The sequence below is a fragment of the Podarcis cretensis genome (genome assembly GCF_951804945.1).
Source record: "Podarcis cretensis genome assembly, chromosome: 3".
Lineage (NCBI taxonomy): Eukaryota > Metazoa > Chordata > Lepidosauria > Squamata > Lacertidae > Podarcis > Podarcis cretensis.
Window position 1 is genome coordinate 123615443 of NC_137172.1, and position 16463 is coordinate 123631905.

The following is a 16463-nucleotide window of genomic DNA, read 5'->3' on the forward strand; positions in this document are numbered from 1 at the left end:
AGGCGAAGGACTGTTTGAGGAAGCATTTTGTTATTGGCTTGAGCCAGCACTGGTAATGACACATCTACCTGCGGAGATTATTCATGTTCCTAGTGGGATTATGCTGTCGCAGGTGTCTGTTGCTAATCAGAACATTGTTTTACAGGTTTTTTCTACTGGTAGTATTTATGCCTTATTGGGGTCTGGGATCAGTACCTGGATTTTTATTTTGGCAGATATATAGCCAAGAGAATACAAATTAAGACACAGTGGTTGTGGACACCCAAACATTAAAATATGGATGTGTGTGGCTGCCACCACAATGTCTCCTGTTATATGACCGACCCATCTCTTGCTCCCTCTCTGAATACTGCAAGTGTAGTCAACATGATGGGTGTGTGCCTGCTTCCAGACTGAGGATTCTTAGGACTGGACATTTGTCATTCTCCTGCTGTAAGCTACATAACTTTAATACCGCCCTTCATCCGAAGATATCAGGGTAGTTCACAAGATAAAAATAAATGCAAGATAAAAGCACAAAATAAACAGCGAAAACACATTTAAAAGGTCATAGAATATTAATCAGCCAAAGGCCTGGTGGAAGAGTCACATTTTTGCCTGGCCCCTGAAGATGTATAATGAAGGCACCAGTCGAGTGTTCAACCAATGGGGCGCCACTGCAGAAAGGCCCTTTCTTGTGCTGCCCCCCTCCAGGCCTCTTGTGGAAAAGGCACACAAAGAAGGGCCTCAGATGATGATTGCAGTCTAGATTGGTTTATATGGGAGAGGCGGTCCTTGAGGTATTGCTGTCTCGAGCCATTGAAGGTTTTATAGGTCAAAACTGGGACTTTGAATTGGGCCTGGAAGCTGATTGGTAGCCAGTGCAGTCAAGCCAGGATTGGTGTAATATGCCAAATATTCTATTCACAGAGAAGTGCAAGGACTCAAATGTAACCCTTGGGTAAGCGCTCTAGGGGAGATTCTTATATATGTAATATGCTCTAACTGTCTTGCCCAGGTGAAATTTCTGAATTGTCTTCGGAAGCAGCCCTATGTAAAACACGTTGCATTAATCTAACTTAGAGGTTACCATTAAAACACCTAGTATGGAAATACTCTGGATGTAGCTTGATTCAGAGTATTTAAATGGGAATCTACTGTAGGCAGTGTTATTATACAGAAGGGGGGGGGAAGTAAACAGTGGTATGATTCTAACTTTCAAGGTATAGTACTGTATGTACAGCCTAATGTAGGCTCTCTGCAGCTAAGCAGACCAGCTTCCTTTGATGTACTTATAATTATTAGGGGCTTAAGCTGCCTAGCAGTGGAATGTATAGATAAAAGCTGATGACATGACATAGTAAAGGCAAGCAGAGGTGGTGGAATTTAATGTTGTTGTGTTCTATGGTCAGACCTAGTCTGAAGCACAAAAAATATGAAGCCTGGGAGATATATTTTAAGAAGTTTAAAGGTTTGGTTATTTTGTTATATTTCTCTTACCATATGTAACCATGTCCTGATTCAATGCCAATAGCTTGAAATGAGTGTAGCACACAATACCTTTTCGTCTGAGGTACTTTTTACTTTCAATTTTTAATTTCAATTTTTTATCCCAAGTGTTAAAAAAAATTAATATCAGCATATCATTATTATTATATAAATGATTTTTAACTTGAAAGTTGGAGCTGCTTCCTTAAATGGATTGCTTCTGTGCAGAAAACTGTGTGTGCAATCTCTGACCTCTGACAGAAGTGGTAAAGTGGAGAAAAAGTAAAAGGGTAACACACACATATACAAAATAACTTTACAAGAAAGAATGTCTGGAGGTCATAAAAATATGTATGGTTTAAACAAGCTCTATAAAGGACCTACAATCTCAGAAACATCAAATAACAGAAAAATAAAAACCATTTTGATTAGTTAAAACTGCCTCTGCATCTTTTGTGAGTCTGAAGTGAAATTTTTACCATAAGACTGTGCTGTGACATGACAAATATTTTTATTGTTGCAATATTTTTTCTAATGCCTCTGAAAAATTAGTCAAAATGCACTGAGATATTTAACAACATGTGGCGAATGTCCATGTGTTTATTTGCCATGTTTATATGCAGGGTACTTATGAATGAGTGAAGGAAGCATATGTATTTTGCCTTGCTTTAAACCCAAACCACTTTAGGGACCAGCCCAGAAAGAAATTATACCTATGTGTCATTATTTATCCTGGCCCTAGTACATTTGAGGCTTGCATGAAGGTGGTAATCGGTACCGGTACAAGTCACAGAGAAAATGGATGAAATCACACCCATAATGAACCATAAATTATGGAGGTAAGTTCAGACTTTACTCTCAAGTCTGAACTTCCCTCCATAACTAAGTCAGTGGAGTTAGTTGAGACCAATTTAATAAGCTGTCTTCATGTATGTAAGAAGACACTACTAGCAAACCAAGAACCACTTACGTGGTAGTCTCACAGAAGTCTAGAGACTATTTTCTGAATATTCTGGAATTTTGTGCCCTGTTCATCAAGCTTCAGTGAGAAACCAACTCATAGTTTTGTTTTAAAAGCCTTTATGCTTGGCCAGTCAAAAATAGATTTAATGAACTTTGGATATATGTAAATAATTGAAACATGAAATAGTTTTAAGATTCCAAGCTTTACTCATATACTTGGTGGTTCCATATGCTTAACGATAATTTACAAAGGCCCCCCCCCAACTAGGAAAATAAGCTTAAATATTGTTCATGTTAACTAATGGGCTATTGAGCAAACCAGCCATGTAGGGTTTTTCTGAACTATAAAATTGTTGTGTCACTTTAAAAAAAGCTCAAAACCAACAAAGTTTATAAGTAAATTTCTTTTTAAAGGGATGGGGCTTCATCGTTTCCCTTTGAACCATATAGTATTTATCGGGCTGTCCTGTCACAACATGAATCCCTTTGGGGTGAAAGCAATTGTTTTGAAGGTTAAAATAAATTCATCTTGCTGTGACCTAATGCAATTTGTTGAAAGCTGGCCCTGGGAAACTTTCTGACATTTATTAGATAGGTTTTTCACTGGGTCTTCATAATGCAGTAATGTCTTAATGGGTGGGTTGCTCACTGCCACAAACCTTTATTAATTATGGCAATTCTTATGGCTAGTTTCCATTTGCAGCAGTTCCTTTGGTAGCTTGATTTATTATCTTGAAGTGGAAATAGCTACATGTTCTACTATTTGTGCTGCAGTGTGATTGTGTGAGAGGAATAGGACATGTAGCATCCTAGTTCAGGATGTTTCCTGAATAAGTCTCAGTCATGGGAAAAAGATTTGCTGGAGCAGACGTTTCCTCTTTGCTGCCATTTGAGATTTGGTCTGCGTAGCACAGCTCTAGTAATCTGTTTTTATTTTTTGCTTTGAATTTCTATAAATAACAATTCTGTTGTTAAGTTTTTCTTTTAAATAGTACCCCTCCTTTGATATACAGAGGAGGAAGAGAAGCCACAATGGAATAATTTGTGAAGCAGCAGCACCTGCTCATGTCAGCGCAACCATTATCTTTCCAAGAGCATCTGCTGCCAGACTGAGGAACAGACTGCTACTTCTACAGAGCTGCTCCAAGGATGACTTGATGTGTGATATCCTCTCTGAAATTAGGAGAAAGCAGAGAATAAACTGGTGCCTCTCCATTCTCCTTCAATCTCCATGATCTGGCGGGTGGTGGGAGGGAATCTGCTCCTTTGGGAATCTAATCATGTATGTAAAAGGAGGATTTAAATAGATGCATTTCTTCACCAGCAGAGTGAAGAACTTACTCAGACTACAGTACTTTGCATACCTAACTGACAGTAAGTTCCTTGAAAGTCAGTGGGAAATACTTCTGAAACAACATGCACAGAATTGGGTTGTAAGAGGTGATGTGGAAGACTGCCTTTGGCAATCAGCTTTTCCTTTGATTGTGGGAAAGTGATGTTCCAGTGCATTTGGTAAAAACAGAGATTTGCAGTTTTACACACCATCAAGACTGAGATGATTTTGGGTAGTACACTAAACTGAAGCCTCTGCTCATGTCCTTGTTAATTCTCCTCAACTTCTTAACAGTTTTTGATAACATGGTATCTTTCTGGAGCACCTGTGAGTTAGGGTTGGGTGGCACCACTTTGCAGTGTTTCCAGTCCTAATTGGATGGTCATTTTCCATTGTTTTGCCTCAGTAATGGACTGAATGAGAGCCAACAAACTGTAGCTCAATCCATAGAAGATGGAGGCACTGTTAGTGGATGGTTCCCTAGACCAAATGGATGGGAGACTGCCTGCTCTTGATTGGGTTACACTCCCTCTGAAGGTACACTTTGTGGGTACCTCTGGATCCACTGCTGTTGCTTGAGGCTCAAATGACCCCATGGCACTGAGTGCCTTCTATCAGCTTTGACTGGTGGCCCAGCTACGCCCCTATCTGGATAGGGATAGCTTAACTTCTGTTGTCTAAGCTCTGCTAACCTCTAGGTGAGATTACTGCAATGTCTTGATTTGGGAGATATGGTACTGAATTCTTTCACAACCAAATAATCAAAACAGAGCATTAATTCTCCATATATGAAACTGAAGTAACATTTTGTGGCACAGGATTGTTGTGAGGATGGAGGGTTATCAGCTGCAATGCACACAAAATGCCATGAAAAACTTTTTACTTATGGTAATACTCAATGACCATCTGTCTTCAATTTGTTCAGGAACTGGGATGGATGAGGAACAGGACATTATACTTTCCCAGCATTAAAAGTGTTATTTTGATTTCATAATGCCACAAGATGCACTCACATGGGATTTCAAATACCAAAAGCCCTTAGAGACCATAGCCTCTTAAAAAGCTTTTATCGAATTAATCTCAACAATATTGGTTTGTATTGAGACACTAGCAGGAAAATCAGACGAACCTTTCTCTCTCTTTCTAAGCTCTCAGGTAAAAGTAACATTGCACTGATTTCCTGAAATTAAGAGAAACTACAGGATTCCCAAATAATTTCACTTCTATCTATTACTGGGAATAAAATATTTATTTCTTCAGATACATGGGAAATTATATCTTTATAAGTAGCTCAAACTAGAAATCTTGAGTTAATAAATATTTTTAACTGCAACCTTATCACTGAAATTTATTCATCCTCTGCTAACTATTAATAGGTTGCAGTAATAACAGAATAACAGGGAGCTTCCTGCGTAGGCGCTGGGAGAGAGGTGAGTCAGTTGGACTCTGGTTGCCAGAGAACCAGGTACAAGAGAAATGTTTTGAGTGAGGTAGCATTTATCAGTTCACTTTATGAGGCAGATGATGAAAGAGACAAATTAAGGCTATCATGTAATTTTCAGTATACTGAGCATTAGCATGCACACAAAGAGCTGAACAATGACACATTACCTTGACAACACATACATGCTAAATTAGCATTAAATAAATATGGCAATATAGCCATAATGTGCCATCGAGTTTAATGTGCCATCAAATCTAATGCGCACCTCAATTTTCAGAACCTTGAAACCAAAAAAAGGATTTGCTGGCAAATGTGAATGTGCAATCGAATCTAATGCACACCTTAATTTTCGCAATGTAATTTGGCAAAAAAGGTGAGCATTAGATTCAGGTAAATACAGTATTAAAATTGGTATGTGCTTCATTTACCATTTCCCCCCTAAATTGTCACAATCAAAATAATTCTGACTCATCCAGATATACACTTTTGTTTTAACCTCACATACACCCTTCTTCTTCTGTCCTATAAAAGGATAAAAGCAATGTTCATCTAACTTTTTGAGGAAATTCCTTACATTTACTGCAGAAAAAAAAGAATAAATTTAAAGCCAAGCTATTATTTTCCTCTGTTTTTCGGTTGGCTAAGCTCTGTCTGGAATCTTTTACGATTTCCCTCCAACCTAGCCTTCTGTTCTATTTAACCAACATAGCATTCACAGTATCACACAGCAGACAGCAAAGACGGAAGATAAAAATAACTGTTACCTAGAATACAAAATATATACTAGCTTGCATATGTCTCTAAAATAAGTACTCAGAGGTGTGCTTTAGGCAAAATACAGAACAAAAATAGAAAGCTGGGCTTGAGTCGCGGTACAATATAGGTCCAATCTTGTGTGCCTGGGCTATATACTATATTCTGCTTATAGGCGGATGTCCCATTGACCAACACAAGGGCTTTAGAACCAGATAATTTGCAAATTAGATCTCAATTAATCTAATTGGTTCAATGAAGTGCACTTTCTGTGTCCAGATCTTAAATAAATATGAATTTCACAATCTAGCACTTTGTATAACCTTTTTGCATTATGCAAATAGTGCCTTCTTGCTTTGTACAGAGCTCTAACTTATTTTGGCGCTTCTACAATGTCATCATTCTTACTTTTGTATCTAAAAGCTGTTTCTGAACGATTACCTTTCTCTGTTCAGTGAAGAGGCCATCATTGTTCTCTCACCCCAAAAACAATTCCAATTAACCAATAACCCTGCTACAAGCATAACATGACAGTGATACAAGAACAAGTATTGATTAAAACAAAAAAGCCATTTTTAAAAACAGCATTAATTCTTACCAACTCCAGTGGTTATTGATTCTGTGTCAATGTCGTTAGCTTTCTTCTTTGCCACTTCAGCCAGTGCCAATTCACCCTTATCTAGTGCAAAGTAATGGATGTCCTTTAGAAATAAAGCAAAATAAAAGATTAATCTAAAATGAATCTTGGACAAGTAACAAAGGAGAATTTGAAAGGAAAAAAGGCTTCTTTATTGCTTAGATCAGAAATGCAGATGGAAGTGATGAGACTATATTTATAATTTTCTCTGTGTTACTCTTTTGAAATGCAGGTTTATTATCCTATTCATGCTCTATCCTCACAGTTAATAATGAATAAGGTGTTAACCATTAACCAGAAAGAATAGAGCTCTCAACCCTGCAGTATAAGCAAACCTTTAACAGGCACTTTAGGTTCTGATTTTGTATGGCAGAGGAAAGCGAAAGCTTGGCAGATCTCTGGTTAGAGGGATGACTGAAACCAAACTGCCAAGTGGCTGAATATAATACAGCACTTCATGGGACGCCCTTCCCCAGCCATCTCCAGACTTCATTTGCCTTCTGTTCTAGTTCCTTATTCACATACTGTTGTCCTTATATTATCTCTGAGTGTCTCCATTCTGGGTTTTGCCTTCTCCACTCTGAAAATGGGAGGAAGCAGTAGTCACTTTTTGGGCTAAATAAATACTAGGAACCTTGGTGGGCCAAATTTCACAGGTGGCTGGTGCTGCCCACCTGTCAGTCACCTGATGCCACTAGGACGTCAGGTGATGCTGATCTTACCTTTGAAGCCCCAATCATTTTAGGAGTTTCAGTGTGGAGCTGTTTGAAAAAGGGTTTTTGTGGGCCCTTCTGGCTGTTGCTGCTTTTTCTTGCCAACAATTGCTTAAATATCATGGGTCCTTTAAATCCTAGAGTATGTGTGTGGGAAAGAGCACATATGCAGCTGCTATAGCGCTGTACTGTGTTCCTCTGGTAAGAATGGCAGGAGGCAAAAAAACAGAGGGAAGGGCGATTGCACAAGCCTGGCTAAGCAGCTGACCACAGGGAGTATAAGGAACCTAAGCAATTGGAACAAGGGCTGTCAAAACATGTATGCTTGGAATAGCATAGTCCACCATATTACCAACCCACTTTTACTGGTTTGCTGCTGGAATTATTGTTGAATGCTCTGCTGCTGCATTGTTTGTATTTTGTACTAGGTATTCATTTACTGCTGTTTCTTCAGGCCTACATGTAAGAGATAGTGCAAACAATTCAGGACCAGTATGGAACTACTATTGGCAGGCAGAACGTTGGCATTAGCAAAGCTTCCGGAACAATTTACCCATGGTTCAACACAATAAGATAGCCCCACAGTTATTGTTAGTGGTTGTAGCAATAAGCTCATATATATTATATTCCCTTGCTTTGATAGATACTAATTGGCTTGCTTTGGTATTACCCTTATCTGTGGGCCTGGGGTGTTGGGCTCTCAGACCAGAAAGGGAAACTATCTGTAAGGTTTGGGCATTTGCCACCTCTGCCCTCATCTGGGCAGGTGGAGTGATGGGACATCCTAGGCATTGTGATGTATGCTGTTTTGTGTATAAAGAATGTATAACCATTTGCTTGGGCGTGGACATGCCACATCCTTGTTGTGGTGTCCATTCTGCATCTCTGCAAGAGAAGGCTAAGAAACCTGGCAGGCCTATTTGCTGTGAGCCTAAAGTTAGTTGTTTAGTCGTGTCCGCCTCTTCGTGACCCCCTGGACCAGAGCACGCCAGGCACTCCTGTCTTCCACTGCCTCCTGCAGTTGGGTCAAACTCATGCTGGTAGCTTCAAGAACACTATCCAACCTTTCTTAATAAAACACTAGAACTGATCACTCTGGCATCTTTACCATCCTTCTTTGGTATTCCTGCACCCAACAGCTCCCAGGAGCCCCTGCTGGGACTGTGGTTCAGAACAAATGATCTTTTCCCTAGTAGCTTCAGTACAAGGGGCTAGCAGGAGTAGTTCTGGAACCTGCCCTGTTTAGGGGAACACAGTTTGTTCATCATTGCATAACTTCACTGCCCTGTTCCTTTTGCTAATCTGTCCTTGTTTAAGGCAGGGGTAGCCTGTGTGATGCCCCATGAAGGCTGGGGCTGATGTGTGTTGCAATCCACAACATCTGGAGGGTGCCACATTAGCTATTCCTCAAATGTGGCAACTGCTAATTCCCTTCTTGGTCTGGGAATAAAGTAAAGAGAAACAGCAGGTATTTACTTCTCAATGAAAAGCACACATTGCTGAAGCGAGTGTGGGTGCTTGGAGCCTGTTTTAAAGTACCTTTTAACAGATGCAAATATACCCAAATTCTAAATGATGTTAAGGACATGCTGCATGGAAATATGTGTTTTTTCCTAGTGGTCTTTGACCTGAAAGAGGAGTCCTTATGCTTTGGAATACCTAGTGCCTTGCTCCTTGGCTTCCCATTATTTTATGTGTGATAGGCAAACAAATGAAGCCAGTGGGGGGGGGGGAGACACACAGAGAGAAAAATCCTGTCAGAATATATTACTAAGTCAAGTTATCTGAATTATATTTTATGTCATGGCTGTGTGTATTGTTAAAAAAAGAGAGGAAATATTCCTTTGCTTCCAATGTGTTATCTGCAAAGCCTCAATCAGTGGATTTGTTCCAGGTGGCAGGTAGTCTGGTTAATCCAGACTGTCTTCACTTGGCTGCTGATGCAAGTCCCTCCTGCTGTGAGAAAATTTCTGGTTTCTTTGCAGATAAAATCTATGAGATTTTGATTAAAATGTGTGTCTAGGCAAGGAAAGCAATGTCTAATGGGAGAAATATTAGGGACTCATCTCTCAGATTGCCAGTTGTGTTGCAGTGTGTGCTTTTGGACCTCCGTCTTGCCCTGCTTGAAATTATTTTGGGAGCAACATAGGCTTTTTTATCTATAAACTTTTCTGTTGCAGAAAGAGAAGGTTCTTCTTTCTTTAGAAGGAAGCATGTGCTTCATTATAGTGCAAAGAGTCAGGTCCTTTTCTTGATGCTTAACAGTGCAATCATAACCATGTCTACTCAAAAGGAAGTCCTGTTGAAGTCAGTGGTGCTTACTCCTAGGTAAGTGGGGGTTAGGACTGCAGCCTAAGTTTAGCAAACTACAGCTTAATAAATAATTGACAATTTGAAAAAGCAAACCAATTATACATGTTATTATATAATTTGCATTGAGACAATGCAATTCCCTATGTGCCTTTACAACATTGTTTCTTTCCATAATTAGTAAAAACTGTTTTCAAATTAATGCCCCTAGTCTTGGTTTTACGTCTACTTGCAACCCCCCCCCCCCACAAAAAACCCACAGTCAAAAAGGAATAGAAACGTATTCTCTCTTTGCAAAGAATCCAACTATTCAAGAGACAGACCTCCTACAGTCTATATAATACTATATCATGATTTCAACTAAATGGGAAGGAGTATTACCCAAGTCTTGCATATTTATTCTTTAAATGGCAAGAGTAAGAATGATATTTGGAATGGAAGCGCTGGAACAAGAGATGCACACCTGAAAAATGGGAAAGCAAAGCAAAAGGAGGATAGATCCAAATCATTCTCTGGGTGCAGCTATACATCTGCAGCACAGTATACACAGAGTATAGTTCTGATCTTCTTCATGCTTTCTGTATGCTCTAGTCTGAAAAGACTGCATGGTGACTGCATGCTTACTGACACTGGGATTAGGGAAGAATGGTGTATTAGGAGGGTGTTCCAAAGACAAGATTCAGTTGGAATTCTACTTTGGAAAGTGGATCAGATCAGTTTGAGGCACTTCAAGAACACCTGTTTTGGGCACAGGTTTGAATCAGAACCTCTTTTTGGAAAGTCTGAAACTTCCAACTTTTACAGTTGACTATAGTGGGGAAATCAACAAACGTGTAACTTTTTAATCTTTTGATATAATTGAATGAAACATGCAGGAATATCAAACCTTGCTGAGTGGATGTAGCCTACAAAATTTCAGCAAATGGGTTTTGTGCAAGTTGTCTTTAAATTTTGAGGGGTGGGGAATTTTGGGCAGAAATGAAATTTCTACAATGTTTTTTGTTTGGGGGCAGAACTGGATGACCTTATTAGTTGCCTCTTATTAGGGAATGAAGACAATTGTATTTCAGATAGGTAGATAGATGTGTGGGTGGAGTTGTTGGGAGTCTGTTTGGGAAATAGGATTGCTTAGAAAATTGTTAGATTGTTAGAAAATTGCACTTATCACAGATTAAAAAATGCACAAACTGAACATTATAAAGCAGCTTTCTTTTCAAGTTTCCCTCCATTTGAGTTACTAGCAAGTTGTAACTGAAACAGTCTGAACAATTTTTTCATAATTTCAACAAGCAAGACTTTACAGCGCACAGGAAATGTTCATAAAAATTTATAAGTATCTGTGTAGTATTTTTGCTGCTAATTATAGCAGCTAATCTCTATTCAAACATACATAGTCATAATTGGAATAAACTTGTAAAACTTGTTTTTATCCACCTAGGAAGTTACAAATCTGTAACAACGGAAAAATAAAGGGATAGTACGCTCCCTGAGTAATTGTTATGTGAATGTTACCTATACATAGGAAGAAATGCAAACACATACAGGATTTGTTGTTGTTGTTTAGTCGTTTAGTCGTGTCCGACTCTTCGTGACCCCATGGACCAGAGAACGCCAGGCACTCCTGTCCTCCACTGCCCCCCGCAGCTTGGTCAGACTCATGCTGTTAACCTCGAAAACACTATCCAACCATCTCGTCCTCTGTCGCCCCCTTCTCCTTGTGCCCTCCATCTTTCCCAACATCAGGGTCTTCTCCAGGGAGTCTTCTCTTCTCATGAGGTGGCCAAAGTACTGGAGCCTCAGCTTCACAATCTGTCCTTCCAGTGAGCACTCAGGGCTGATTTCCTTCAGAATGGAGAGGTTTGATCTTCTTGCAGTCCATGGGACTCTCAAGAGTCTCCTCCAGCACCATAATTCAAAAGCATCAATTCTTCGGCGATCAGCCTTCTTTATGGTCCAGCTCTCACTTCCATACATCACTACTGGGAAAACCATAGCTTTAACTATACGGACCTTTGTTGGCAAGGTGATGTCTCTACTTCTCAAGATGCTGTCTAGGCCTGTCATTGCCCTTCTCCCAAGAAGCAGGCGTCTTTTAATTTCGTGGCTGCTGTCACCATCTGCAGTGATCATGGAGCCCAAGAAAGTAAAATCTCTCACTGCCTCCATTTCTTCCCCTTCTATTTGCCAGGAGGTGATGGGACCAGTAGCCATGATCTTCGTTTTTTTGATGTTGAGCTTCAGACCATATTTTGCACTTTCCTCTTTCACCCTCAATAAAAGCTTCTTTAATTCCTCCTCACTTTCTGCCATCAAGGTTGTGTCATCTGCATATCTGAGAAGCTATGAACTATGCCGAGCAGGGCACCCAAGATGAACAGGTCATAGTGGAGAGTTTTGACCAAACGTGATCCACCTGGAGGAGGAACCGGCAAGCCACTCCAGTATCCCTGCCAAGAAAACTCCATGGACAAAGACAACAGGCATACAGGATTAGGGCATACAAAAAAACTTAAGGGCTAAGGAACGTGGGCTGAACATGAAGGCATGCAACTTCACAGAACTTTAGTAGTCTGAATATGCATAGTTCTCCTGAAATGAAAAGCAGGTGTGGTTTTAGAAGAATGTATGTCTTGGGGCAAAGAAATAAAGAGTTTGCTATGAATATTGTAGTTCCTCTGTCCATAGACCTGATATGATTGTCAGCAAGGAGCCCTGAGCAAGTTCTTAAAAGGGTAAAGGTTTATACTGTCAATTTAGTTAACACAATAGCTGTGAACTAGCCAATCTTGGTTGTCATTTGTTTTTTCACTGTATAATAAGCAACTTTGTACACTGACATTTTATGGCAACTGTTTTAAGGATTTACAGGTTAAATACAATACACTAATTTTTCAGAGTTGGAGGTGCATGGTAAAATATTATACTGCACTGCAACTTAAAACTTACATTATGATCACACTGACTGTTGGCATGTCACTTTAACCCACAGATTAAACTAAATATTAAACTAAATTAAAATATGCTTTCATGTGAACAAGCGGTTTGCAGACCACACTTAGTTCCTCCTGCACTCCTTCCTTCAGTGCGCAGTGGTGAGGCAGGGTGGGTTAGCAAGGACAAACCTGTGACTGACTTGCCCTTATATGCAAGCCAGTCATTGCAGTTGTTTGATCCTAATAAACTACAATGGTAAGCCAGTTTATTTCTAATTATGGTTTACTTGCAAGCCAGGCTTTCTTCAGCAATGCATCAGATGAGTGGCAATGATAAAACTTTCCACTCTGTGGCAGCTGCATCACAAAGATTTAGATTATCATGAAAGCTGGAACTACTGGTCAACTATACCCTTTTCCCAGGTATCACACCACATACTGATTCTAAAATAAATCAGGGCATGATAGGAAACTTGGTCCTCCTCATCCACTAATTGATAAATGACTTTCAAACAGATGACGCTTGGTGTCCCTTGGTGTAGAGTTCGATGATTCTATTATGTAAGCTATGATATAAAACACGCAATAAATAAGAAAATTGACTAAGAATATGTTGTAACTAAAAACAACTTTAGTTAAGCATTGGCAGTGATCACTCATTAATTTCAATACATCTTGTATGCCTTACTTTATAGGATATTTCTGGGCAAAATTCCAAGTACTGTTCAGAATTTTCTTGTTCTTTACCAATCAGGCCATGACTAAAAATGTGACACTTTTATTAAAGTGTCTATTCCTTGAGTCTATTCTACCTGTAACAGTGGATGTCCTTTTGAATTGTCAGCAGCTGAAAGCTGGAACACAGCACAAAAGGATTTAAAACTAACAACTTTAATATTGCTTGATCCTTGCTGTCACATGTAGGATTAGCCTTTACCCAATAAAAGTAGGTGGTATCCATCATGTAATGCCCTTTTCTATTGTATTTGAACTTTGTAGAAATTGATAGCCATTGTTTCATTTATATTTGATGTGGTGCTTTTCAGTGAAATAAATGATTTTATTATTAGAGCATTATGTCGGAGGACACCAGGGTTGAGCCAAAGAAGCTTTTAAAGAAGGTTGCACAACACTTACTACACTAATAAATATATGACAGGAGAAAGTGAATTGCACAGCTAATATGCATAACAACAAGCCACAGGGCAGATTCACCACGTCTCATGGAAAATATGCACATAATCAGGCCCAAGATGAAATTGTGTATATTTCCTGGTCAAAATAATACTTCCCAATGCATTATAGTCCCAACTCTATTTATTATTTTCATCACCATGAACCTACACATTGTCAAAGGAAAACTCCTCACTGGAGTAGAAATCATATATTGAACAGATGGTAAGCTCTTCAATTTGAGTAGGCTGAAAGCAAAGAATAAGGTTACCATAACCTTTGTCATAGAGTTTCAATATGCTGATGACAAGATAGTATGTGCACACTCAGAGGATGACCTCCAAACCATCCTAACTATCTTTGCAGAACCTTATGGAAAGCTTGGCCTATCGTTCAATATCCAAAAAACCAAAAACAACCCCTCTGCAGCATTACAAATCCAACTTAATGGTGTAACATTGAAAAATGTCAATCATTTTTCCTACATAGGCAGTTATCTTTCCACAAAGGCCGACACTGATGCCGAAATCCAGCATTGCCTGAATTCAGTGAGTGCAGCTTTCTCCCGACTGAAGTGCAGAGTGTTTGAGGACTAGGACATTTGAAGGGAAACCAAAATGCTTGTTTACAAAGCTATTGTACTACCGACTTTACCATACAATTGTGAAACATGGACCACTTATAAATGCCATCTCCAACTCCTCAAAAGATTCAATCAACAGTGTCTCCAAAAATTTTTACGTATCACTTGGGAAGACAGGTGAACTAATGCCAGTGTACTGGAAGAAGCAAAGATCACCAGGGTCGAAGCAATGATTCTTCAACATCAACTTTGTTGGACCGGTCATGTTGTTCAGATGCCTGATTATCATCTTCCAAAGCAACTACTCTATTCCCAACTTAAGAATGGAAAGCATAATGCTGGTGGACAACAAAAGAGGTTTAAAAATGCTCTAAAGGCAAATCTTTTAAAATGTAGTATAACCAAATGTAGTAGAACAGCCTTTACCAAAGGTGCCATGGGCTTTGAAGACACTTGAACTCAGGACGCAAGGAGCTAAGAGGAAGGAACGTTTGGCAAATCCTCACCATGATCAACTCCCCGCCCCGCCCCCCCGGAAACCTATGTCTCCATGTGGAAGGACATGTGGATCTAGAATTGGCCTCCACAGCCACTTACAGACACACTGTTAAGACCATATTCATGGAAGACAATCTTACTCAGCTATGAATGATGGCCAAAGAAGAAATAAATACTCCCTACTGCCCTTGGGGAATGCACCCACCATCCAAGAAGTGCTGTCAAGTGGAGCTTATGTCTGACCTAGTAAAATTTCATCTATCTATGATCAATGAGAACTTCAGCTTCATAATCATTTAGATTCATGTCTAGAAAAATCAAAAACAAAATAGTGAATGAAATTATGTCTCCTTGCTTCAAAAGTAAGCACAAGCTTCATTGTGGTATATGGAAAAAGCAATGGCATATTTTGTGGAAGAGTATAGAAGGCAAAGTAACGGCTTAGAAGAAGGAGGATGCTAAAGCTCTAAGTTTATCTTCAAGAGTAGAAGAGAAGCAAATAAGCAATGGACTTACTTATTTATGAGATTTATCTACCGCCCTTCATCATAATTTTAGGGCAGTTCCCAGAGGATTGACTTCCAGTGCACATTTTCTACCTATTAGCTAAAGTCAAAACCTGTTCTGCCATGGGCGTAGCTAGGATTTATGTTGGGGGGGGGGACAGAACCTCAGTTAGTTAAGTATTTTTTATTGATTTACTTGATTGGGGGGGCAGATGCCCCCTGACATGGCTATGCCCATGATATAGGATTGCAGTCTAAGCTGCTTCTAGTGGAAGTTGCTGAGTGTTGAGAACTTTTAGAAAACATGGATGTAAGAATACATGTCAGATATATGTGGTATATCAACTCTGAGCAACTGGCACAGTTCTTGGAATGCCTAGTTGTGCTAGGGCAACAACTCTTAAGATTTGACCACACACTTTGTGTCTATTACTATTCTAACTTATTAAAACTGACAGCCTATTAGGAGTTTTATAGAACCACAGAAATGATGTACCTAAGTAAAAGACTTGTAATTTACATCAGATGGATAAAATGGGTCTAAGAGGAGAGGCATATAGATGTTTATAGCACAGCAGCAGCTAGGCCATATTGTAATACACACTAGAGGATGAGATGCCACAGAATGAATAAAAAGATGGGGATGTGGTGGAGGAGAACCTGATGAGATAATGAAGGTGGACCTGCTACTTCAGGATAAAGAAAGGGGCCTTGAGGAGGAACTTAAAGCTGGAGAACTAACTGACTCATTGAACAAATAGGGAAAGACTTCAGGTACAGACAGCAGCATGACAAGAGGTTTAGAGAAGGGGGCCTAAAGGGGACAAGTAGATGAAAATGGAAAGCTATGAAAGTTAGAAGTTAGAACTTGAAAATGAGGGACAGGGAGTCAGCAGCAAGAGTAAGGTGAGTTAACCTTTTGTGGAGGATGGGGAGATGCTGCAAAAATAAAGGACAGAGAGAGAACATAACTGTAGTCAACACAACAGGTGGCAAGAACACAGTTCTCAAAGCTTAGCAGTATATAGAGGGGAAAGTGCAGATCTCATATATTGAAAGGGATTCTGGGCATGTTGAAGAAATCATCTGAAATGTCTGTATTTTCATAGTGGAGGGGTCACCAACCCAGTGCCTGTGAGTGCCCCATGGT

At 39.6% G+C, this 16463-nt stretch overlaps 1 protein-coding gene across 8 annotated transcripts in view; it reads right to left on the minus strand.

Annotated features, from left to right (window-relative positions):
* Positions 1 to 16463, minus strand: part of WDPCP (WD repeat containing planar cell polarity effector) — a 214286-nt gene that overhangs the window by 71103 nt on the left and 126720 nt on the right. For 7 of the 8 annotated variants that reach the window (XR_013836996.1, XM_079969828.1, XM_079969827.1 and 4 more), the window contains exon 14: positions 6559 to 6661. Coding sequence is in view for 7 of the 8 variants with exons in the window: in XM_079969828.1 (XP_079825954.1) it covers positions 6559 to 6661 (103 nt within the window). In the remaining variant the exon portion in view is untranslated. Of the gene's footprint in view, positions 1 to 2716; positions 3705 to 6558; positions 6662 to 16463 lie in introns of those variants that run through there. The other variant, XM_079969831.1, reaches the window with a different exon arrangement.